The sequence below is a fragment of the Meriones unguiculatus genome, chromosome X (genome assembly GCF_030254825.1).
Source record: "Meriones unguiculatus strain TT.TT164.6M chromosome X, Bangor_MerUng_6.1, whole genome shotgun sequence".
Classification (NCBI taxonomy): domain Eukaryota; kingdom Metazoa; phylum Chordata; class Mammalia; order Rodentia; family Muridae; genus Meriones; species Meriones unguiculatus.
The window spans coordinates 42,362,391-42,389,246 of NC_083369.1; the positions used below are offsets into that span (position 1 = coordinate 42,362,391).

At 39.8% G+C, this 26,856-nt stretch overlaps 1 protein-coding gene and 1 pseudogene across 1 annotated transcript; both read left to right on the forward strand.

The window, feature by feature from the left end:
- LOC110543351 (F-actin-capping protein subunit alpha-1-like) overlaps positions 1 to 23,662 on the forward strand; it is a 53,089-nt pseudogene extending 29,427 nt beyond the window's left edge.
- Positions 23,570 to 25,226, forward strand: Znf81 (zinc finger protein 81; the record flags this gene model as incomplete). Its single annotated transcript, XM_060374639.1, is given in 5 exon segments — positions 23,570 to 24,064; positions 24,067 to 24,138; positions 24,141 to 24,174; positions 24,177 to 25,156; positions 25,158 to 25,226. Coding segments are annotated over 5 exon segments (1,650 nt in total), but the record flags the coding sequence as incomplete, so codon positions are not given.
- Positions 25,227 to 26,856: the final 1,630 nt, after the last annotated feature.

The window sequence follows — 26,856 nt, forward strand, 5'->3', positions numbered from 1 at the left end:
ATAGTCTGAAGGGCAGAGGCTTTCAGAGGCCCTCTGTGGTAGGTTCCTAGGTTGTTTCCTGTTTTCTTCTTCTTCTGATGTCCATCCTCTTTGCCTTTCTGGATGGGGATTGGACGTTTTAGTTAGGGTCCTCTCTCTTGCTTAGTTTCTTTAGATGCACAGGTTTTAGTGGGTTTGTCCTATGTTGTATGTCTATATGAGTGAGTATATACCATGTGTGTCTTTTTGCTTCTGGAACAACTCACTCAGGATGATCCTTTCCAGATCCCACCATTTACCTGCAAATTTCATGATTTCCTTATTTTTCATTGCTGAGTAATATTCCATTGTGTAGATGTACCACAATTTCTGCATCCATTCTTCAGTTGAGGGGCATCTGGGTTGTTTCCAGCTTCTGGCTATTACAAATAAAGCTGCTACAAACATGGTTGAGCAAATGTCCTTTTTGTGTACTTGAGCCTCTTTTGGATATATGCCCAGTAGTGGTATGGCTGGATCTTGAGGAAGCGCTATTCCTAGTTGTCTGAGAAAGCGCCAGATTGATTTCCAGAGTGGTTGTACAAGTTTACATTCCCACCAGCAGTGGAGAAGGGTTCCCCTTTCTCCACAACCTCTCCAGCATGTGTTGTCACTTGAGTTTTTGATCTTAACCATTCTTATGGGTGTAAGGTGAAATCTCAGGGTTGTTTTGATTTGCATTTCCCTAATGGCTAGTGAGGTTGAGCATTTCTTTAAGTGCTTCTCTGCCATTCGGTATTCCTCTACAGAGAATTCTCTGTTTAGCTCTGTTCTCCATTTTTTAAGTGGATTACTTGGTTTGCTGCTTTTCAGCTTCTTTAGTTCTTTATATATACTGGATATGAGTCCTCTGTCAGATAAAGGGTTGGTGAAGATTCTTTCCCAATCTGTAAGTGGTCGCTTTGTTTTGATGACGGTGTCCTTTGCTTTACAGAAGCTTTTCAGTTTCATGAGGTCCCATTTATTGGTTGTTGCTCTTAGAGCCTGTGCTGTTGGTGTTCTGTTCAGGAAGTTTTCCCCTGTGCCAATGAGTTCTAGGGTATTTCCCACTTTTTTTTCAAGCCGATTTAATGTGTCTGGTTTTATGTTGAGGTCTTTGATCCACTTGGACTTCAGTTTTGTGCAGGGTGACAAGTATGGATCTATTTTCATTTTTCTACATGTAGACATCCAGTTAGACCAGCACCATTTGTTGAAGATGCTATCTTTTTTCCATTGTATGGTTTTGGCGTCTTTGTCAAAGATCAGGTGTCCATAAGTGTGTGGGTTTATTTCTGGGTCCTCTGTTCGGTTCCATTGATCCACCATTCTGTTTCTATGCCAGTACCATGCAGTTTTTAAAACTGTTGCTCTATAGTACAACTTAAGATCAGGGATGGAGATACCTCCAGAAGATCTTTTATTGTAGAGGATTGTTTTAGCAATTCTGGGTTTCTTGTTATTCCATATGAAGTTGAGAATTTTCCTTTCCAGGTCTGTAAAGAATTGTGTTGGTAATTTGATGGGCATTGCATTGAATCTGTAGATTGCTTTTGGTAAGATGGCCATTTTTACTATGTTAATCCTACCAAGCCATGAGCATGGGAGATCTTTCCATCTTCTCATATCTTCTTCTAATTCTTTCTTCAGAGATTTGAAATTTTTTTCATACAAGTCTTTGACTTCCTTGGTTAGGGTTACTCCGAGGTACCTTATGTCATTTGTGGCTATTGTGAAGGGTGTTGTTTCCTTAATTTCTTTCTCAGTCCTTTTGTCTTTTGTATACAGGAGGGCTACTGATTTTTTTGAGTTAATTTTGTATCCTGCCACTTTGCTGAAGGTGTTTATCGGCTGTAGGAGTTCCCTGGTAGAGTTTTTGGGGTCACTCACGTATACTATCATATCATCTGCAAATAGTGATAATTTGACTTCTTCCTTTCCAATTTGTATCCCCCTGATCTCCTTCAACTGTCTTATTGCTCTAGCAAGGACTTCCAACACTATGTTGAAGAGATATGGAGAGAGTGGGCAGCCTTGTCTTGTCCCTGATTTCAGTGGGATTGCTTTAAGTTTCTCTCCATTCAGTTTGATGTTGGCTATAGGCTTGCTGTATATTGCCTTTACTATGTTTAGATATGTGCCTTGTATCCCTGATCTCTCCAATACTTTGAACATGAATGGATGTTGGATTTTGTCAAAGGCTTTTTCAGCATCTAGGGAGATTATCATGTGGTTTTTTTCTTTCAGTTTGTTAATATGGTGGATCACATTGATGGATTTCCATATATTGAACCACCCCTGCATACCTGGGATGAAGCCTACTTGGTCATAGTGGATAATATCTTTGATGTGTTCTTGGATTCGGTTTGCAAGTATTTTATTAAGTATTTTTGCATCAATGTTCATAAGGGAGATTGGCCTGAAATTCTCTTTCTTTGTTGAGTCTTTGTGAGGTTTAGGTACCAAGGTGACTGTGGCTTCATAGAATGAATTTGGTAATATTCCTTCTGTTTCTATTTTGTGGAATAGTTTGAAGAGAATTGGTGTTAGCTCTTCTTTGAAGGTCTGGTAGAATTCTGCGCTGAAGCCATCTGGTCCTGGGCTTTTTTTAGATGGGAGACTTTTGATGACCGCTTCTATTTCTTTGGGGGATATATGTCTATTTAGTTGATTTACCTGGTCCTGGTTCAGCTTTGGTAAGTCAAATCGATCAAGAAAATTGTCCATTCCATTTAGATTTTCAAATTTTGTGGCATATAGACTTTTGAAGTAAGTCCTAATGATTGTTTGGATTTCCTCAGTGTCTGTAGTTATATCCCCCTTTTCATTTCTGATTTTGTTGATTTGGGTGGTGTCTCTCTGCCTTTTAGTTAGCCTGGCTAAGGGTTTGTCGATCTTGTTGATTTTCTCAAAGAACCAGCTCTTGGTTTCATTGATTCTTTGAATTGTTTTATTTGTTTCCAATTGATTGATTTCAGCCCTGAGTTTGATTATTTCCAGCCGTCTACTCCTTCTTGGTGTGTCTGCTTCTTCTTTTTCTAGGGTTTTTAAGTGAGCCATTAGGGTGCTTGAATGAGCTGTCTCGAATTTCTTCTTGAAGGCACTTAGTGCTATGAACTTCCCTCTTAGCACTGCTTTCATTGTGTCCCACAGGTTCAGGTATGTTGTGTCTTCATTTTCATTGATTTCTAGAAAGACTTTAATTTCTTTCTTTATTTCTTCCCTGACCCAGCTGTCATTTAGTAACAAGTTGTTCAGTTTCCATGTGTGTGTAGGCTTTTTGTTATTTCTGTTATTGTTGAGGTCCTGCTTTATTCCATGGTGATCAGACAAGATATATGGGATTATTTCAATCTTCTTTTATCTGTTGAGGCTCGCTTTGTGACCTACTATGTGGTCTATTTTGGAGAAGGTTCCATGAGGTGCTGAGAAGAAGGTAAATTCTTTTGTGTTTGGGTGTAAAGTTCTGTAAATGTCTGTTAGGTCCATTTGATTCATGACCTCTGTCAGAGACATTGTTTCTTTGTTTAATTTCTGTTTGGTTGACCTGTCCTTTGTTGAGAGTGGGGTGTTGAAGTCTCCCACTATTAATGTGTGTGGATCTATATGTGCTTTAAATTTTATCAATATTTCTTTCACAAATGTGGGTGCCCTTGTATTTGGGGCATAGATGTTCAGGATTGTGATGTCTTCCTGGTGGAATTTTCCCTTGATGAGTATGAAGTGTCCTCCCCATCTCTTTTGATTAATTTTGGTTGAAAGTCTATTTTATCAGATATTAGAATGGCTACTCCTGCTTGCTTCTTGGGTCCGTTTGTTTGGAAAGTCGTCTTCCAACCCTTTACCCTCAGGTAATGTCTATCTTTGTGTCTTAGGTGTGTTTCTTGTATGCAACAGATTGCTGGGTTTTGTTTACGTATCCATTCTGTTAATCTGTGTCTTTTTATTGGAGAGTTGAGTCCATTGATGTTGAGAGAGATTAATGACCAGTGGCTGTTAGATCCTTCGAATTTGATGTTGGCTGTGGTCATACGGTTGTGTGCTTGGTTGCTTTTTGTTTTACTGTAGTGGGATTATTTATTTCCTGTGTTTTCTTGAATGTAGCTAGCTTTCTTGGGTTGTATTTTCCCTTCCAGTGTCTTCTGTAATGCTGGATTTGTTTGTAGGTATTGTTGAAATTTGTTTTTGTCATTGAATATCTTGTTTTCTCCATCTATGAGGACTGAGAGTTTTGCTGGGTATAGTAGCCTGGGCTGACATCTGTGTTCTCTTAGGGTCTGCATGTTATCCGTCCAGGCCCTTCTGGCTTTCATAGTCTCTGTTGAAAAGTCAGGTGTGATTCTAATGGGTTTGCCATTATATGTTACTTGGCCTTTTTCCCTTGCAGCTTTTAGTATTTTTTCTTTGTTCTGTATACTTACTGTTTTGATTATTATGTGGCGGGAGGATTTTCTTTTCTGGTCAAATTTGTTGGGTGTTCTGTAGGCCTCATGTATTCTAATTGGCCTCTCCTTTAGCTTGGGGAAATTTTCTACAATGATTTTGTTGAAAATATTTTCTGGGCCTTGGAGAAGGGAGTCTTCTTTTTCCTCTATACCTATTAGTCTTAGGTTTTGTCTTTTCATATTGTCTTGCATTTCTTGGACGGTCTGTGTCAGGAATTTTCGGATTTAACATTTTCTTTGACAGATACATCGATTTCTTCCATTGTATCTTCTACACCTGAGATTCTTTCTTCCATCTCTTTTAGTCTGTTGGTTATGCTTACCTCTGTAGTTCCTGTTTTCTTCCCTAGATTCTTCCTTTCCATTATTTCTTCCATTTGTGTTTTCTTTAATTTTTCCAATTCTATCTTCAGGTCTTGAGTTGTTTTGTTTACTTCCTTCACCTGTCTGATTGTACTTTCCTGTTTTTCTTTTAGTTCCTTCAACTCTGTTTCTATCATTTCATTCAGTGTTTTAAGCATTTCCTTTCTAAAGGCCATAAACTGTTTGGCTGCAGCTTCCTCTATTTCTTTACGGATGGCAATATTCTGTTTGAGTTTATCTTCCTCTATGTCTTTACGAATCTTATTTGTTTCCTCTGTTATCATCTTCATGAGCATACTTGTTAGGTCATCTTCTTGGATTTCAGTTATGGTGGGGTGTCCAGGGCTACTTGCCCCTGGGTAACTGGGTTCTGGAGATGCCATATTGCTCTGTCTTTTGTTGCTTGAGCTTTTACGCTGGCCTCTACCCATTGTGTTATCTTAGGATTTTGGGGTTATTTTCTGGTGGTTCCTGGGGATCCTGTGGTGGAGAGAATCCCCTTTGCAGAAAGCTGGTTTTTCCTGAAGGATGTCTTCTCAGCTTTTTGGGTATAGTCCCTGGATGGCTGGTGTTTTTTCAGGAGTTGCTCACCTCAGGGATATAGACCTGAGTGGTAACTGTGGTCTTTGTTAGTCGAGAGGGTTCTCCTCTCACCCAGGGAAGTCCTGAGGGCAGCTGCCCTGTTTCTGGGTTTCTTGTTGCAAATTTAATGATCAGCTGCTGTGACCAAGTTGGACATCAGGCGCGCCTCAACAGTTTGTGCTTGTGTCTGGAGCACAGCTGAGTGCTGGCGCCTCGGCCCCACTAGACTGCTAGACTTTTTCTAGGGAAGGATTGGGTGATTTAGATCAGTTCAGTTTCCTTCCTTCCCCGTGGATTCTCTGGAGACACGGACTCCTAGTGTCTTTTTTTGCCCTGGTGCACACTGCTCAGTGTCCGCCAGCTGGCTGGCCACAGAAATTTGCCTGTGCCTGGAGCACAGCTGTGTGATGGCGGCTCAGTTTCTGCCAGCTGTCTGGTGCGCAGAAACTGCCTGTGTCTGCCTTTGCGGCTTTTGGGAGCCTGAGTGGCTCCCTAAGCTGGGTAATTTTCTGGGGACCTTTTCAGGTTGGGGGTGAGCTGAGTGCTCTGAGATCAGACCCGCCGTTTCTCTCTCCGGCGGCGAATCAGGCGCGCAGGCAGGCAGGGCTCTGTGCCGGAACCTGGGTCCCCGGCTCTGGCTCCGGGCTGGCTCCTGGGGTGCCCGTGGAACCCGCCCGAGTCTTTTCCAGGGGATGTCTGGGTGACCTAAGGCCGGTCCCAATCGTTTCCTGTACCCTGGAGTTATCTCTCGACTGAAAATTCCAGTCTCTGATAGTGTGGTGCCCAAGGTTCAGTCTGGGACCGTGACCAGAGACACTGGCTTGTGGCTCTGGGCTGGGGCTGGGGCTGGTGGCCGGCAGCCAAGCCTCTGGCGGAACTGGGATCTCTTCCGCGGTTTAGCCGGGTGAGTTAAAAGCTGATTGAATCCCCCACCGTGGGGTATCCTCTCACCTGGGAAACACAATGACTGTGTTTTATGGGCGAGAGTTCTGATTGCTGTTCACTGTGCTGATCCTGCTGTGCTGCTGCTCAGAATGAGAGTCCTCCCGGCGCCGCCATCTTGCCCCGCCTCTTGTATTCTTATTGCCTCTCCTTTAAGTTGGGGAAATTTTCTTCGATGAGTTTGTTGAAAATATTTTCTGGGCCTTGGTGCAGAGAATCTTCTTTTTCCTCTATTCCTATTTTTCTTAGGTTTTGTCTTTTTATGTTGTCTTGAATTTCTTGGACGGTCTGTGTCAGGATTTTTTTAGATTTAACATTTTCTTTGACAGATACATCTATTTCTTCCATTGTATCTTCCACACCCGAGATTCTTTCTTCCATTTCTTGTAGCCTGTTGGTTATGCTAACCTCTGTAGTTCCTGCTTTCTTCCCTAAGTTCTTTCTCTCCACAATTTCTTCCATTTGTGTGTTTTTTTTTTTCCAATTCTATCTTCAGGTCTTGAGCTATTTTGTTGTTTTCCTTCACCTGTCTGACTGTATTTTCATGTTTTTCCGTCAATTCCTTCAGCTGTTTGCGCAATCCACTGTTTCTTTTATTTCATTCAGTGATTTAAGCATTTTCTCTAAAGGTCACAAACTGTTTGGCTGCAGCTTCCTCTATTTCTTTTCATATTTTATTTGTTTCCTCTGTTATCTTCTTCATGAGCATAGATGTTAGGTCATCTCCTTGAATTTCAGTTATGCTGGGGTGTCTAGGGCTATTTGCTCCTGGATAACTGGGTTCTGGGGATGCCATATTGCTCTGGCTTTTGTTGGTTGAACTTTTACACTGTCCTCTACCCATTGGGCTATCTTAGGTGTTTGAAGTTAGTTTCTGGTTGTTCCTGTAGTCTCTCCTGTAGTGGAGAGAATCCCTTTGGCAGGAAGATGGTTTTTCCTGAAGGAAGCCTTCTCAGCTTTTTGGGTATAGTCACTGGATGGCTGGTGTTTTTCAGGAGTTGCTACAGCTCACCTCAGGCATAGAGACCTGGGTGGTAGCTGTGGTCCTGATTAGTCAATAGGGCTCTCCTCTTACAGGGAAAAGTCCTGGAGACAGCTGCCCTCCTTCTGGGTTTCTTGCTGTAAATATAGTGATCAGCTGCTGTAACCTGTGTGTCTCGTGGTTTGGTTGGTTTTGTTAGGGATAACTGGTTGCCCCTTGGAGCAGTATCTGGGGGTTGATCTCAGGGTTCCCGGTCTTTTGTAGGTCTGAGGTTGGGGCTCTGTGCCCCAGAACCCAAGAGGTAATCTGTGGCGGGTGATTACTGCTCTGGTGTCTTGGGGCACACAGTTCTGTCTGTAAGGAGTAGTTGGTACAAAGCAGGCCTCTGGGCTGGCGGAGCGTGCGCCCACCTGCTAGTCTGTGGGAGCTGAGTTTCCAATCACTCTGTGCTCCCTGTTTGGGCCCAGATCTGTGATGGCTGGGCGTACTCACCTGTTTGCGATCTGCAGTTTGCTAAACTTTCCCTAGGTGACCCCAGCAGCACGGTTTCTTCCTTCCCTGTGGGGTCCGCTCTGGACAGGGGTTCCCAGTCCCTGTTGTACTGGGGTGAGCAGCTTGTCTGTAACGCTGAGCTGAGCGTGCAGCTCTCTGTGCAGCAGGAGCTCAGTTGTGTTGGCGGTGGGTACCCACTGTCCTAGAGACCTTCCGGGGAAAGACTGGGTGACCCATGATCAGACTGGCAACTTTGCTTCCCCGTGGGGTTTTCCTGCGACTGGGACTCCCAGTCTCAGGCACCCTTGTGCTCACGGATCAGCCTGGGAAAGTGATTGGGACACGCACGCTTGCTGCTCCAGCCCGGAGACCCAAAGCCCGCGTTACCCGGGATTTCTTCCGGGTTCTGGCTGGGTAGCCATGAGTGGACCTGACCGATTCCCACGCCAGCCTCCCCTCACCTGGGAAACATGATCGATGTAGTTTCAGGGCCCAGAGTTCAGTCTCCTGGTCGCTGCACGGAGAGTGCTGTACTGCTTCTCAGACACGGTGCTCTCCCGGCGCCGCCATCTTGCCTCCCCTCGAGGTCCCTTTCTTTATCAAAAATTTTGTCTTGTTTAGGTTTTATTTTGATACATTGTCTCACTATGTAGCCCTGACTGGCCTGGAACTCAAGAGATCCATATGCCTCTGCCTCCCTGGTGCTGGGATTAAAGGCATGCACCACTACACTCCACACCCAGCTTTATCACAAAATTGAAGGAGTCACAATTGTGGATTGTAATGGCAGCTCCTTTGTCAGAAACATAGAGTTCAGTAATTTGTGCCATGTCTATCACAATGGATGTATGCCACATCTAGTATGATGGATCTGAGCAGCAGTGGTAGGAAGCTGGGCACTGAAGTCTCAGTTAGCAGTTTGTTTCCAGTCAGTTGCATCAAGCAGATCCTTAGTGTAGAGACCTATAATTATGACCCAGAGCATTCAGCTGTAGCTGTAATTTGTTTGCACAGTCTATGATACCAATATCAGTGTTTTGTTTTAGTAAATAAAAAATGGCTGTTGGGTTAAATAGTATTTATTATTAGCCCTATAATTATCATCATGATAGTATTATTTAACTTGCTATCACAAATAATAAGACACAGACACCTGTTAGATTTTATAATTGCCTTATTTACCTTGGGCCAGGCAGATATTCCTACATACACTGTCTGAATAACCTCACTATCCATCTCCCAGCCCCCATCCAGTGCCACCCTCCTTAACCATCCTCATCTAAACAATCTTCCATCCATGATGCCATTATACTTGCTTGTATTCTTTATCTGGGCCTTTTCACACCATCCTCAGATTCCTTCCTCCTATCTCACATGTTTTTTTTTTTCTCCACACTAACCCTTGTGGTGTCCTTCTTCCTCTCTTCTTGTCTGTTTGTCTTGAGTGATTCTCTTGAACCCAAAAGCTGGGGAGCCTTAGCCATGCCTAGTCCATTATGCCCTGCCCAGGTATAGGCCATTTAATCAACCAATTAGGTATGTCTTTGGCAGGTTTACAAAACAGGTAACCAGATCTTGCGGGCCAGTAACATGCATCAAAGCAACCTCCAACGGTGATCTAATCTTAGTATATGGTTTTTCAAATAGGAGACTGTACAGTTAGGCTATTAGCAATAACCCAAGGGTCAGAAAAAGCAGAAGGCTAAACTCTGATGCCAGTTTAAGATTAAGCCTCCTCCCTCCCCCCAACCCCTACTCTGGCCTCCCTTCCTAGCTCATAGCTTCTGTGTGCTGATCCTAGGGAAATACCTTCTAAGATCTTCTGAGGCACAGAGGATCTCTTCAGTTAAGGCTTTCTTTCTTCAAATGATTTTAGATCTTTATAAGATGAAGACTTTAAGGGTTGGGATTTTATCACCAGGGCACCATTCTTATTGTTCTAGTGTGCCCCAGGCAGTTTATCTTCAGTGGTGCTGATCTCTTTAACAATGACAATTGCTCTCTCCCAGAACCAGCTTGAATACTCCCCTGTACTGAACTTTTCTCTATTAGACAAATTAATCCATTACCTGTAAATTCAACTTTATTTAAGTCCTCAGTACATGGGCAGAATAAAACTGGATTCTTGGCCAGAATATTACATGCATGGTGCTTAACCCATTTCTTGATAGAATCTTTGATCTTCTTTGAAATCTTCTGAGTTGGGCCTACCTGCACAGCATGAATATATGTCAGTGTTTTTTATCTTTCAGGTTCCCATCAGAATAACTCATTAAGTTCTTCCTGAATAGTAAGGGATTTCTATATCAACTCCCCCCTCCACTCTAAGATGGGAGTGTGATTATGTAGTTCTGGCCAGTTTGGAACTCACAGAGATCCACCACCAGAGTACCAGGATTAAAGACATGCACAAAAGTTCTAAACTCTTGTATATTCCTGAGTATTTTAGAATAGCAGATAGTATGCTCTTTACTGCTGAACCCTCTCTTCAGGCCCCATTGATTTTACTTTTAAATACTCTGTTGAAGTCTCAATTTCAACATACATATCTCCTTTCTCTCTTTGTGTCCCTCTCTCCTACTCTCCCTACCTTCCTTCCTTTTTGTCTTTCATGGGGTCAAATACAGGTTCTCAAACATTCTTAACAAGGACTCTATTACTGGGTATACCCTCAGCAACAGACTTTACATTCCAATTTCTACCCATTACCCAATTCTATTTTTAGGTGTTTCTTATAGAAATATCTTATTTCTTATTACCAATTTCTGTCTTAGACTCTTCTTGCTATTTTATAAAAATACCCAAGACCAGGTAATTTATAAACAATATAACTTTATTTTTCATGGTTCTAGAATCTGAAGTGTCCAAAATCAAGGCAAGTTTGGTGTCTCATGTCCACTGTCGGTTTCCAAAATGAATTTTGTATAGGACTTGACCTTTGGCAAGAATGGAGGTAAGGACAAAAAGGGAAGCCCTAATTAGTATTTCTGTAGCTCTTTCATACCAGCACTAATCATGACCTAATCATTTCCCTAAGACCATATCTTATAATACTGCTACACTGTAAATTAATTGTCAGTATGAAGTTGGAAGGAAAACAAATATTCAAAACCTAGTACCATCCATGAAATCATTCATTTTTAAAGATGTTTTGTTGTCTCTGCTTTTCAGATCTTTTTATGCTCACTACCTATCTCTGTTATTGCCATTCTTCATTCTGATAAGCCCAGATGTTACATCTCATTTGGTTGTTTAATGCTGTTTACATCTTAGTTGAATTATCCTATTTTCATTATGAACTATTTTTCTTTATATCAAATATATGAAATAATTATAGATAGCTATTTTTAAACTATTTTCTGCCAATTCTGGCATTTAGTCACCTCAGATCAGTCTTTGATAGCATTTTCTGTTGAATCTTTTTCTCTACATAGCTTTTATTTCATTCTATGTTAATTGGGATTTTATATCAGTTGTCATAAGTAGTTAGATTCCATTTAATTCCTCTAAATATTACTGAGTTTTTTGTTCTGTATAAAGAAATGTGCACTTGGCTGGACTTGAACTGAAAATTGTCTCCTCTGTGGTAATTGATAGCTCAAATTTCAGTTCATATAAATAATCGACCAGAGGCTTAAGTACAGTTAATATGCAGAATTTAAATATTTCTCTGGATGCCTATCTGGATTTCCCTTTAATTTTCCAATGATAGTGATGAATGAAAACCCTCTTTGACAGAGGCCTGTAACACCAGCTACTGTCAGGCTGAGGAAGAAAAGATCAGAAGTTAAAGGCCTGCATGGACAACAGAATGAATTCAAGGACAGCTGGAGGGAACTTAGAGAGACCCTGTCTCAGATAAACTGAAAATAGGCTAGGAATATAGCTCAGTGTTAGAGTGCTTACATAACATTCACAAGGCCCCAAGTCTAATCCCTACCATGAGCAAACGAGAAAATTCTACTTTTCATTTTTTGAGTCAATAAAACTGATGTGGCTTTTGTTTGTTTGTTTATAATTTAGTTTGGCTACAATGCCACTGACTGGGCCTGTTTGGAACAAACATACCATCCCTTTTTTAAGTGTTAATTTCCTTCTAGTAGATACCCAATTACAATCATTCAGTATATTGAAGAAATATTCAATATTCAACTCCAAAATTGGAGCCCAGAGTTTCACCAGGCTGGCTTCAAATTTGAGATTCTCCTGACTTAGCCTCCCAAATGTTGGAATTACAGGAGTGTACACCATACCTTGTTTAATTAAAAAGGAGATATTTTAGTCACTGTTTGTTTTCTGTATGAGGGTTGATTGATATGGTGTTACTATAAACAAAAATGAAACTCCCAATAGTCTTTATTCTATTTCACCAATAAATACTCAGGAGCCAGACGCTGGGGAGAAAACCTACTAGCTCAGAGAGGCAGAGAATGCACCCAGCTGACTTTCCTTCTCAGCTCAGTTCAGGATGGAAAAAACAAAACCCAAAAGGCTCACTAGCTCAAGTGACAGCCCAGGGCAAAAAGGCCAAAACCCCAAGGCCAAAGGCTTGCTAGCTCAAAGCCCTAAAAGCCAGGGAACTGAGGAGCTTAAGCCTAAGCTAAAGCCAGGGCATAAGCTAAAAAAGCATCTTTTACTTCTTCAGGCTGTCTTAAATGCCCCTCCGCTCAAAGTCCATCCTATTCTTTAATCCCTATCAGCTGGTTTCTTGCTCCACCTCTAAATCCTATGTACAGAAAGCTCTTGAATTAAAAGTATGTGCTAGGGCTGGATGAACACCACCATAATCACCTGCTTGCAATAAACAGAAAATTCTTGGTTTAAAAGTATGTGATAGGGCTCAACCATACCAAACAAAAAACAAGGTTTTACAGTCCACAATTTTGGGGTTTACAATGGGATAAAATATCCTGCACCAATATGGTAAAAAAAAAAATAATGCATTCATACTGAAAATTATATTAGTCAAGGTTTGTTGTATTCTTCCAGTAGTAATACCTATTTCTTCCAGCAAAAACTGTTGAAAGGATTTTATTTTCCCTATTAAATCATATTAATACCTTTGTCAAATAACAATTGGCCATACAGATGTGTTTCTTTCTGGATTTTTATTGTGTATATTTTTTATGTATCTGTAGCATACTGGTATACTGTCTTGATTACTGTAGCTTTATGGTAATTATTTTTTAAAATTGAAAATAGATTTTAGCTTCCTCTCCCTGTACTCCTCCCAGTTTTTCCCCACCTCTCCTGCCTTTCTGACCCCACTCCTTTTCTGTCTCTCATTAGAAAAGAAAAGAGCAGGCTTCCAAGAGATAACAAAACATGGCAAAATAAAATATAATAAGATGAAGCAAGAACTTTGATATCGAAGTTGGACACAGCAACCCAACAGGAGGAAAAGAGTCCTAAGAGCAGTCAAAATTGTCAGAGACACTATGTTCTCATACTCAGGAGTCTCATGAAAATACTAAGTTAATGCTATAATAGTTATGCAGAGAACCTGGCAGAGACCTGTGCTTGCTGCTTCAGTCTCTGTGAGACTGCTTAGTTGATTCAGAGGGCTGTCTTCTCATGGTGTCTTCCATCCCTTCTGGCTCTTTTCTAAATCACCTATTCTGCAGGATTCCCTGAGCACTGAGGAGATTTGATGGTGACCTCCCATGTAGACTCTCTCCATAAAATGTCTGGCTGTGGGTTTCCACATCTGTTCCCATCTGCTGCCAAAGCAAGCCTCTCTGATGATGACTGATTAAGGCACTAAACTATGAGTATAGCAGAATATCATTAGATATCAGTTCATTGAATTTTTTTAGACCAGTTATGTTTTCTTCTACCCTAGATCTCTGGGCTATCTAATCTCTGGTTGTTGATTACCTAAGCAGTGTTGGGTATGGGTTCCTTCACATAGTGTGGCCCTTAAGTCAAATCAGATATCACTTGGCTATTCCTATCAGTTCTGTGCCACCAATGTCCTAACATATTTTTCAGGTAGAACAGATTGTTGGTCAAAGGTTTGTTGTCCACAGTAGCCTGCAGAGTCCCTTCCCATACCAAAGAGACTAGAATGTAGTGAAAGCCCCATATAGGCACCAGCTCAGCTTCTCCATGTTTAATGAGTTGTGTGGATATTGTCCTCGGTAATGGGGCCCTGCTGTCAGACTGTATAGAGAATCCATGTCTTAGCATCAACCTGGGCTGTTGGGGGATTTTTTTGGGACCCCCTTGGCCAACAACTCAATTGAATGCAATACAGTCCCTCCACTGGAATCCTTGCCTGGACACAAGAGATGGCCAGTTGAGATTCTCTATCCCCCATTACTAGGATCATCTTTATAGATTCCATGAACTTTCCACTGCTGTAAGATTTTACACCAACCCCTAAATGTTCCCCAGTTTCAGTCATGTCTCCCCATATTCTTTCCCTCCATTCTGTCTCTACCCCACTTGATTTTTTTTGCTCCTGCCCCCACTCACCCCATCCAAATGTAAAAATCTGTTTTATTTCCCCTTCCTGGGGAGATTCTTGCATTTTCCCCTAGACCTCTACCCTTTACCTAACCTCTCTGGGCCTATGGATTGTAGCTTTGTTATCATTTACTTAATGGCTAATATCCCCTTATTAGTGAGTACATAATGTATTTATCTTTTAGGGTCTTGGTTACCTCATTCAAGATGGTTTTTTTTTCTTATTCCATAAATTTGCTTGCAAATCCCTTAATGCCATTTTTTTTAACAGCTGAGTAATATTCATTTTGTAAATGCACCACATTTTCTTTATCTAGTCTTCTGTTGAAGGACATCTAGCTTGTTTCCTTTTCCTGGCTATTATAAATAAAGCCAAAATAAACATGATTGAGCAAGTGTCCTTGTCATAGGATAGAGCATTCTTTGAGTAGATACTAAGGAGTAGTATAGCTGTCTTGAAGTAGCTCTATTTCCAACTGTCTGAAGAACTTCCATATTGATTTCCACAGCGGTACAATTTACACTTGTACCAGTAATGGAGGAGTGCTCCCCTTGCTTCTCATCGTTGCCAATATTAGCTGTCACATGTGTTATTTATCTTAGTCATTCTGTTAGGTGTATCTCAAAGTAGTTTTGATTTACACTTCCCTGATGGCTAAGGATGTTAAACATTCCTTTAAGTGTTTCTCTTCATAGGAACTCAGCATTACATTGTATATATCTCTCTTAATTTTGCTTGCTTTGATTATCTTAGGAGTTTTACATAACTGTATTATTTTAATATATCCTAGTTAGTTATTACCACAATATTGTCAAATGATTGAACTATTAAAAAATCAGAAAATGATAGGAAATTTCAGCAATATCTAGCCAACTTAATATATCCCTACACACATTAACTGCAGGATAGGGAAATATGGAACATAATTCTAGATAGGCTGTGTGTTGAAATTGTATGGGGCATACATTCTAACCACTGTGGAATTAAATTAGAAACACAAAGCCACCAAGAGAAAATAACCAAATTTTTGAAGAGTAAATGAAAACAATCACCACCAACAAAAAGAACTGTGTGATATTTTAATTTTTGATATTTTAAAAATAGATTGCCCAGCAGATGCACTTTCAAAGGACCTGGGTTCAATTCCTAGCACCCACATGTTGGCTGGAGTCATTTTTACTCCAGTTCTAGGGAATTCAGTGCCTACTTTTGGCTTCCAAAGGCACTGTGAATGTGCGCACATGCACACACACACATACATACACACACACAGTGAGAGAGAGAGGTGGGGAGAGTGGGAGGGGGACCAGCACTTATACACATAAAATTAAAAAAATCTTTAAGGATAAGCAAAAATTAAAGGCCAAAGTTTGTACAAAATAATTTTTAAAATGAAAGACTAAGAATAGCAAAAATTTATGATTAGATGATTGTGTTCTACATGAGTATATATAATGTGCATTCTGTATGTTATGCTACCAAAAATTCATTTTAAGCAACTTTCTATATGTCTTTTAACTATTTACAGTGTTGATGATGTTGTCTTGAACAGGATTATGTTGTTACAGTCCCAATGTCATTTGAGGATGTGACAGTAGATTTCAGTAGAAAGGAATGGCAACAATTGGACTCTTCTTAAAGATACCTTTACCAGGATGTAATGCTGAAAATACTACAGCCACCTGCTCTCGTGGGTAAGCACAGTTTGTACTATGGTGTCATGAGGACCTTGCTGTGGGTTAAATTGCCTTAAGAGAAAACCATTGCAGAAGAGAGGGAGGAAACTGTAAGAACCAGAGATTGTAGCTTACAACATGGAAGCATTATTTCCTCGATACAGCAGAGAAATTCACATATGAATTCATGGTGATTGTGACAGCATGCACAAATCAGACAAAGTCTCAGTATTAAGACTGGAAAATGGTTATGAAGTCTTACCCTTAGCTGAGGATCTGTTGGTAATTGATAGCTGCTGGAAGGAAAGTCAGTTTTCTTGAAGCATGTAGTCCATGGCAGGTAGGAGAGCTACATACCTTAGAGTATATGGGCAGCCCATATTGAACTTGATAGTTTTTTTTTAAAGAAGAAAACACAAAGTTGGGGGTATAGGGAAGGCAGGTAGAGGAATCTAGGATAAATTGGGGGAGGAGACTGAATATAATTAAAATATATTTTGCTAAATACTCAAAGAATTTTTAAAAAGGATAGAAAAATTTTAAAGTGATGAAAAAGAAAATATATTTTAAAGTCCTAACCCTCAGTACCTCAGAATACAACCATATTAGAAAAGAAATTTTTCACAAGAGTAATTAAGCTAGAATAGGGTAATTAAGGTGGGTTTTAATATGACATAACTTGTCTCTGAATTATTTGTTATTACTGTGTGTGTGTGCATGTGTGTGTATGTGTGATCAGCATGTTACATACATGTAGCAATGTGTTTGTAGTAGTCAGATAAAAATTTTATTGGACTGATTTTTTTTCCATGTTTATGTGGGTTCTGGGAATTGAACTAAAGTCACTACGTTTAAGAGGGAAGTGCATTTAACAGCTGAGGCATCTTATAGACCCTGTATCACTGTTTTCTCTACAAGAAAAGGAAATCTGGACACAGATACATATGTACATAAAGGAAGGAGTATATGAAGACATGAGAAGATGGTTTGGGATTGGAAGGATATATTTTTAAGCCAAGAAAGCTCTGAGGCCATCAGAAGCTATGAAAGAAATGTTCTCCATTGCTTTCTCCAAGTTCCTTCAATGAACATGGGCCTGCATATAATACCTTAATTTTGGACATTTAATCTCCAAAAGTGCAAGATAATAAGTATTCTGAACCCTCTATTTTGTGATACTTTGTTACAGAAATCCTAGGAAATTAATACTATTTTTCATATTTGAAAATGGAGTACTGCTTTTAAACATCTCTAGCGTGGGGGGTTGGAGTGATGGTACAGCAGGTATTTGTGTTTTCCATGCAAGTCTGATAACTGAGCTTAATCCATGGACGCCATTGTTGAAAGAGAGGAGTGATTTCTGGATGTTGTTCTCTGGCCTCTACATATATATGCTATGGCATACTTAGACTTACACACACACACACACACACACACACACACGTACACACCACCAAATTAAAATAAATTAAAAAATATAAAATATGAAAGAGGTTTTGGATAGCCATAATGAATTGAAGGTGGGAAGGTTTTGGGATACTTGACAAAAAACATTGATTTAGCTGGGTGTGGTAGCACATGCCTTTAATCACAGCACTTGGGAGACTGAGACAGGCAGGTGGATCTCTTTAAGTCTGTGGCAAACCATCCACATGGAGAGTTCTAGGCGGCCAAAGATAGATAGTGAGACACTGTTTCAAAAAGAAGCATATGTTTATTTGAAAACCTATTGATAGGAATATGTTAAAGGTAAAGTGTCAGAATATGGAGCATATGAATACAAATGGAAGGAAAGCCAATCCTTGTTTTAAAGGTACAATGATCTATTGTTTTTTAAAAATGAACCCCTATTTTTAAAAATAGAACCCCAACCTGTGTGTGTGTGTGTGTGTGTGTCCTTCTGGCACTTTGCTGCCCCCAGAATTCTTGGCATTTGGTTTAATGACAATAGTGCATTCCTGGCTGACATGGGGCTTTCGATAAAGGTCATTTTCCTGAAACACCTTAACCTCCCCCCCCTGTCTTCCCAAGTAACACTTCTGAGGAACTTTCCAAACAATCGTTATTAACACAACTTGTGACTCGTTTGTTGGGTCGTCCTGTGATGCAAGATTATTAGCACATCCTGTGACCCTCTGGTGGGTCATCCTGTGATTTCTAGTCACTTTGTAACCCTGACAAAGGCACTTACATTCCTTTCACCCTGCCTATATAAAGGATGTAGAAAAAAATAATAAACCGAGACCTTGATCAGAGAAACTGTCATGGTCTTTATTTCTTGCATCTCTTGTCCCACCCCATTCTCACCCCCTCTGTTAGGGTCTCATTCGACTAACCTGTGGGCCAGGTCACCAACCATTCTATTTTACCAGTAAAGACTCAGGAGCCAGATGCTGGGCAAAAACCTGTTAGCTCAATGAGGCAGAGAAAGTACCCAGCTGACCTTCCTTGTCAGCTCAAGTTGGATGGAAAAAAACCAAAAGGCTCACTAGCTCAACTGATGGTCTGAGAGGAAAAGGCCAAAAACCTCAAGGCCAGATGCTTGCTAGCTCAGAGCCCAAAAAGCCAGGGAGCTGAGAAGCTAAAACCTAAGCTAAAAAAAGCATCTTCTACTTCTCCAGGCTGTCTTAAATACCCCTCAACTCAAAGTCCATCCTACTCTTCAATCTCTGTCAGCTGGTTTCTTGCTCCACCTCTTGACCTAGGGTTAGCTTTATTAAAACCTGTGTACAGAAAGCTCTTGGATTAAAGGTGTGTGCTAGGGCTAGCTGAACCACACCATAATCACCTGTTTACAATAGACAAAATGTTCTTGGATTAAAGGTATGTGATAGGACTCAACCATACCAAACAGTTCACAATTTTGGGGTTCAAAATGGAATCAAATTTCTTGCAACACTAATATCTGTCCTTGATGTTCAAATGTGTTTCTCAAACACAGTAGATGGATGGTTTCTGTTTTTTGCATCCCTTCTGTTGGTCTGTGTCTTTTTATTGAGGAATTGAGGCCATTAATATTTAGACTTATCAATGATCAATGATTGTAGATTCCTCTTTTGTTGTTGTTTTTCTTCCTGGTTGTTGTTGTCATTGCTGCTGCTGCTGGGGGTGGGAGTAGGAGTATATGTGTATGTGTGAGTCTGCATTTCCATTCTCTTGCTGGTCTGAGAATTTTTATTCCTTGTGTTTTCATGGGTGTAGTTAACCTCCTTAGGTTGGAATTTTCCTTCTACCACTTTTTGTAGCACAGCATTTTATGTAAATATTGTTTAAATTGGATTTTATCATAGAATATCTTATTTTCTTCCTGTATTTTAACTGAAAATTTTCCTTGGTATACTAGTTTGGGCTGGTATCTGTGTTCTCTTAGAGTCTGCAGCACATTTGTCTAGGGCCTTTTGGCTTTTACCATCTCCACTGAGAAGTCAGTTGTAATTCTAATAGATCTGCCTTCATGTGTTACTTGGTCTTTTTCCCTTCTAGCTTTTAACACTCTTTCTTTGTTTTGTATGTTTAATGTTTTGATTATTATGTGTTTTTGTGACTTTCTTTTCTGGTCCTGTAATACCAGGATCACAGGACCCTTGGAGACCACCAGGAGATGACTCGATGCAATAGCAAGAGAGCTTTATTACAAGAGCGATTGAACTCGGGACCCAAGTCTCACTGACACAGCAGTAGAGAAATGGGACCCCGAGCCCTGAGTGAGCAGGGTTTTTAAAGGGGAAGACTGCAAGCAGGGGGTTTCCATGACAGCATGTTTCATTGATTGCTGCCAGGGGAGATTGTTTCTACTTTTTACTAAACATTTATTCTGTGATATTTCCTGGAGTCCGTTGCTAGGAGAGCTAACTTTGTTTTTTGCCAGGTGCACATTCTGTGATATTTCCTGGTACCTGAGTTCAGCTCCCGATCAAGATGGCTCCTCATTTCAAAATGGAGTGCCCAGGCTAACTTAAACTCTTCAATCTAACCTATTTGGTGTTCTGTATGCTTCTTGTATCTTTATAGGTATCTCCTTTTTTAGGTTAGAATTTTTTTTCTTCTATAATTTTGTTGAAAACATTTTCTGGGTCTTTGAACTTGTATTTTTGTCCTTCCTCTATTCTTATTATTCTTAGGTTTGGTCTTTTTATAGTGTCCTAGATTTTTTGGATGTTTTGTGTTAGAAGTTTTGTGTTTTTTTGTTTTGTTTTGTTTTGTTTTGTTTTTTGATTTAACCTTTTCTTTGACAGATGTATTTCTTCTATCATATCTTCAATGCCTGTTCTTCTGGTGAATCTTGCCTCTGTTTCCTGTTCAAGTTTCAGTTTTTTTTATTTCCCTTAGTTTGTGTTTTCTTCATTGCTATTTCTATTTTCTTTTCAGACAGCGAGAAAGATGGTTTATTGTACACAAGTTACACAAGCAAACAGAACTAGTCCAGAATGACAAAGGTCCAGGGCAGAAGGCAAGCAGGACTGTTTTGATTTTAGGGAAGGCAGCCAGTTTCTCAGGTGGTCTCAGTGAGATGGTGTTCCAGAGGTCATTGGAGACGGTATTGCCGACAGGGGCTAACAGTCCCAGTCCAACAACTTGTACCAGCGTCCTGGACTTCAGCATCCTTCACTCTGCAGCCTTCGTGGTGCCCAAATTTATTTACTTGGACCTCTGCCTCATCTTTTTTCTGTTGTGCTTCAGCCTGCGCATTCACTTCTACCGTCACTTCGCTCTCATGGCGCAGGTGTTTCAAAGAAGATGGCGCTAAGGCCAAGAGCGCTATTTCTATTTTCAGATTGTACAGTTTATGCATTTCTGTCAATTTTTTTGTTGGTGTTTTATTAGCTTTCTTAAAAGCTAATTTCTTCACACTGTGTTTTCATGAAATACTTTAAAGGATCTATTCATTTCCTCCAATTATTTGTTTTTTTCTAGATTTCTATAAAGTATTTATTCATTTCCTCTTTACGAATCTTTATTACCTTCATATAGCTGGTTTTAAGGTCTTTGTGTGTGTGTGTGCTTCAACTATGTTGGTATGTTCAGGGCCTGCTTTGGTAGAATATCTGGGTTCTAGTGGGGACATTATCCTGGCTGTCGATTGTGTTCTTATGCTATTGGGGCTTTCTTTATTGGGTGGGTATTTTATTTTTTGGTTTTTGTTTCCTCTCTGGAGTTTCGGAGAGTGTGATAGCTGTTACCTGTTTTATTGCCCTGCTTAGCTGGTATAGTCACAGAGAATGCCTGCTGGTGTTGGAGGCTGGGATGCAGTAACAAATGCTGGGAGGGAGATTAGAAGGGGATGGTCTGTGGGATCCACAGGAGATGTGGATGAGGGGAAGGGAGATTGCATTTGGTGTTCTGTTACAGTACCAGAAACAAGACTGGGGGATTATTAGGTCTAGGGCAACACAGAGAGAATAACCATATTTTCATTTTAGGTCTATAATCTTTTTTTTTTAAAAGATGGATGTTGAAAAGTAAATTTTTTACAGTTCCTAAAGAAAAGGCATAGGTATCTTGTTCCGCCATGCATGGCCAAGGTCAGTCAGGAGGTAAAAGGAAGGAGGGGAATAAAGTGTAGTCTTTATTGTAGCTTTTTTTATTTTTGAGACAAGATTTCTCTGTGTAACAGAGCCCTGGCTGTCTTTGATTTGATTTGTAGACCAGGCTGGCCTTGAACTCACTAAGATCCACCTGTTTCTACCTCTTGAATGCTGGGATCAAAGGTATGCACCATTATTCCTGGCCCTTTATTGTAGTTTTTGTGGGAAGAAATGAATCAAGAAGAATAGGAAGGTTTAAGGTTTGCTGGTGTCTTAATTTGGTTTCTGTTTCTGAGGTAAACACCATGAACAAAAGCAACTTGGAGAGGAAAGGGTTTATTCCATCTTACACCTTATAGTCCACCATGACTGGAAGTCAGTTCACGATCCGAAGCCAGGACCTGGAGGAAAGAAAGCTCGTTCCTGGCTTTCTCTATGGCATATTAGTCTGCTTTCTTAAACATCCCGAGATCACATGCTCAGGGGTATACCTGGCACCACCTGTAGAGTCCTGGATCATCCTACATCAAACATTGAACAAGAAAATGTCCCTTTGATATTCAAATATTATAATGGAGGCATTTTCTCAGTTGAAGTTCTCTCTTCCCAGATGATCCTACCTTATATCAAATAGATAAAAACTATCAAGCATAGCTGGTTTAAGTGATTTCTTAGGCTGTAGGTTATAAGGACTGTCCCTAGTTGTCTGGTACTTGATTCTGAGAAGATTAGGTTAGAGGACCACACAGGGAGGTCAATAAAGAAGGTTAATGTGGTTTTGGACATTTTGCTTTACATGCGAAAGGCATATTGATTAGTGAGTGTTTTGGTTTTTTCTGGGAATTAGCTAACCCTGAGGAAGACAGTCTTTATAGGATCATGTAAGCCCTAGTTGTCAAAGTATTAAGAATATGGAAAATGTAGTTTTAAGAATGTACATAAGAATGTACATTTAAGAAAACATAGTATTAAGAATATGGAAAATGTCCTGTAGGAAAATATATACAATTTATATTACTATAGGTTTTATAGTTGAATCTTCAAACCAGCATGTAAGTTCTCCAACTTGTACTATTGTAGATTTGTAAGTCATAATTTTCTTTCCTATTCAGTTGATAAGAACACTGTTACAAAGGAACACCAATCTTCAAAGGAGCCTCAGAAAAGTTATATAACTAGATATCTTCATCAGTCTGTTTTATCTTGATAAATATGGCCTATCTTCTTTGATAAATATGTATATATATAGTGGTGTATCTCGTGTGTATGTGTGTGTTGCATGTAATGAAAGAAACAGCTGTATCTGGATACAAAAATGGAGTCTAGACCTCCATTTATTTTTTGTGTAAATTATGATGGACTAGACTACAATAGGCAAATGGGTAAGTTAATTTTATGACATTAATTTGGTATTGTTGGTAATAAGTGAGATGAGAGGCATACACATAAATCCCAGCAGTTTCCATTCAAGTCTTAGGCCAGCCTTGTCTGCATAATGAGTTCCAGGCCAGTGTGGAATTAAGAAAAAAATGCAAGATAAAAGGTTGAGACTAGTAAAGATGTAGACTTGGGAGCTAATGAAGACATTGATTTACATTTTCTGTGCCTAGTCTCACCACAGATTTCCTTCTTAACATCTTTCTCTTATCTAATGTCTCTCTTACCTATTTGATAATCAAGCTTCCTGTCAAAAAGAGCTTGGCTGCTTATGTTGAAGTCCAGCATCCATGATAACCATGTGCGGTAGCAAGCCATATAACAAGTATGAGCTTTGTTTTCCTTATCTATAAAAGGTAGATAATAATAGTAGATACCTAATAGGGCTTGGAAAGAATTGAATGAGGTTCTGTGTACATATTTCTTAGAAAATTAACTGGAATAGTATAAGGATAACTAGAGGTTAGCACATAATAAGTGTTTTATATGTATATCCTGTCCCCATTGTCATCAGAGTTACTGATTTTCATGAGTTTAATTTAGATTATATATATACATTTTAATCTCAAACAATCTATTCTTTATGTTGATTTTTATATTTTTTCTCTTAGATGGGAAGTTTAGGATTAAGAATTCACAACAAAAAAAAAAACTTCTGAAAAAGCTACATTTATGGTGAAACAGTGAATGAAGATGCAAGAGATGATTCATTGTATTCCATTTTAGAAGAACTGTGGCAAGATGATGAATGGATGAAAAGATACCAGGGAAAAAAGAAAAACCCTTTGACTCATGCTTCTTTTAATAAGAAAATATTGACTACCAAGAGAGATTATGAATATACAGACATTGGAACGCATGTACACTCAAAACCAAATATTGTTCCTTCACAGAGAAGATCCCATAAGAAATAATCATTTAGAAAGCATTTTAAGCACCATTCAGACTTACATGTTCATAATAAAAACAAAGCAACAAAGAATTTTGACAGAATAATAGACCACAGGCAAGTTTTTACCCATAGTACTTCTTGCACTAACCTCAATAATCTACATATGGGAGAAGAGTTCTGTGAAAATAATCAGAATGGAAAATTCCTCAGAATCAGGTATACACGTAGTCAAAGTATGATATTTCCTGTTAGTGAAAAGGCAAAAAAACATGTGCTGCATTTGGAAGGATCGTTACCTAAAAATCACAACTCTTCGCTCCTTCCAAAATTCATAATGTGTAAAAAAACATCATGAACTTAGCAAATGTGTAAATGTTTTACACAGAAGCCACTACTCAGTGTGTATCTAAGAATTCATAGAGATGAAAAACCATACATATGTATTAAATGTGGGAAAGCATTCATTCAGAATTCTGAGTTAATGGTACATGAGAAAACTCACATAAGACCCTACAAATGCAATGAATGTGGGAAATCATTTTTATAGCTGTCATCTCTACTCAGGCATCAAACAGTCCATACTGGAGAAAAACGCTATACTCGCAGTAAATGTGGGAAAAACTTGTCCTTGAGCTCATACCTCAATATACACCAGAAAATCCATTCTGAGGAGAGACATCACAAATGTAATGAGTGTGGGAAAGCCTTTATCCAAAAGTCAACACTGAATACATAAGAGAATTCACACAGGAGATCCTATGTATGTACTAAATGTGAGCAGGCCTTTATGCAGAAGGCACACTTGATTGTGCATCAAAGAATTCATACTGGAGAAAAGCCTCATGAATGCAGTGAATGTGGAATATCTTTTCTTTCTAAGTTCCAACTTTAGCTACATAAGCAAATTCACACAGGAGATAAACCATATATATGTACCAAGTGTGGGAAGGCTTTCACTAACAGGTCAAACCTCAGTACTCACCAGAAGTCTCACACCAGAGAGAAGTCTTACATATTCACTGAATGTGGAAAGGCCTTCACTGATAGGTCAAATTTCAATAAACACCAGACCATTCATACTGGAGAAAACCCCCATATTTTTGCCAATTGTGGGAGGGCCTTCATTCAGAAGTCACAGTTAGTTACACACCAGAGAATTCACACTATGGAGAAGCCTTGTAAATGTCCTGACTATGAGAAATCCTTCTTCAAGAAACCACATCTCAAAGTACACCAGCAAATCCACACAGGAGAGAAACCATATATATGTGCAGAGTGTGGGAAGGCCTTCACTGACAGGTCTAATTTCAATAAACACCAAACTGTCCATACTGGAGATAAGCCTTATAAATGCAGTCAGTGATTGTGGAAAGGAGTTTACTCAAAAATCAGTTCTTAGTATGCATCCCAATATTCATACCTGAAAATAACACTGCTTCATCAGAACAAGACAACCTTATGACAGAAGTTAAATATAAGTATATATTATAATATTTATCTAAGACAGATCTTGTATAAATACACTGTATGAAACATCCAGCTATTTCACAGAGATGAGAAAAGTTGTTTGGAAAAGACCTTTTAAGAACTAGAAAAGATTATCCTGAGTGAGGTAACACAGATCCAGAAAGACATACATGGTATATACTCACTTGTAAGTGGATTTTGGTCATATGTTATAGGATATACATACTACAATGCACAGACCCCAAGAAGATAAGCCAGATGGGCATCTTAGGCTTCATGCTGGTCCACTAGTTAGGAGAATGGAGGATATCAGTGACATGGACTATGTTGCCTGTTTTTTGATCACGTCCTCCTGATAGAACTTCCCTACTAGGCCACACGTGAGGAAGATGAACTCAGTCCTCATGTGAATAGATGAGCTGGGGTGTCTGCATAGTGGGACTCCCCTATTCTTAAGAATAGGGGAGAGGGGATGTGGGAGGAAGGGTGGGACAGAAAAGAGAGGAGGAAGGGGCCTATGACCGAGTTGTAAATTGAATTAATCAATAAAGGATCTTTTAAGAACACATTGGAGAGCTGGGCACAGTGGCACATGCCTATAATCCCAGGACTCGGGAGGCAGAGGCAGGCAGACCTCTGTGAGTTCGAGGCCAGCCTGCTCTATGAAGTGAGTCCAGGACAGCCAAGGCTACACAGAGAACCCCCTGTCTTGAAAAGGGGAGGGGGAATTTCTGCATTCTCATGGCCTCATAAAACATAATAGAATTTATATTGGGAAAAATAATGTTAGTTTGATATGTTAAGAACTGTCTTCCTACAGAAAGTATTACAAAGCAAATTATTACCAAATTCTTTAGAAAGAGTGCAAGATTTTGCAAATTTCAATAATGTAAGCAATTAAAAGTAACACCAAAATGAGTGGTGAAGCACCAAAATAATATATTTGGTATGCAAAACTCTCAATTCTGTAGAGTATTTGTGGTGAAATATACTATTTAAGAGGAAGAATGGATCCCCATTCAGAAAGGCAAAGAGGATGGACATCGGAGGAGAGAGAAAACGGAACAGGACAGGAGCCTACCACAGAAGGCCTCTGAAAGGCTCTACCCTGCAGGGTATCGAGGCAGATGATGAGACGCATAGCCAAACTTTGGGCAGAGTGCAGGGAATTTTATGAAATGCTAGCAGTCATAGAAAGGTGGCTACGAGTTGATCCCAAAAACTGACCCTAAGAGACACCTGACAACTAACAAAGAAAATCAAGGAGAAGGAAGTGAAAAGGGTATTGGAAAAGGAAAGAAACTAAGGTGTAACAGAGAGAAGCAAGCAGAATGCAGCCTCTGTTGCAGAGTTCCCTGGGGGTAGGTCAAATGAAAGCTACTAGTCAGATAAAAAGTCCAGTTCTGCTTGAGTCCATCATGGATGGAGTCTGGTTATTTACACGTAGTTGCCACTTCAGGTCTTCTCATTTATGGTGATGTGCAAACCACCACTGCTATAGTTTGGATATGTCATGGCCTCCACAGCCCTTCATTTGGTGAACACTCTGGACCTTACTGATGATTCTGTTTGTGAAAAATTCAGGAG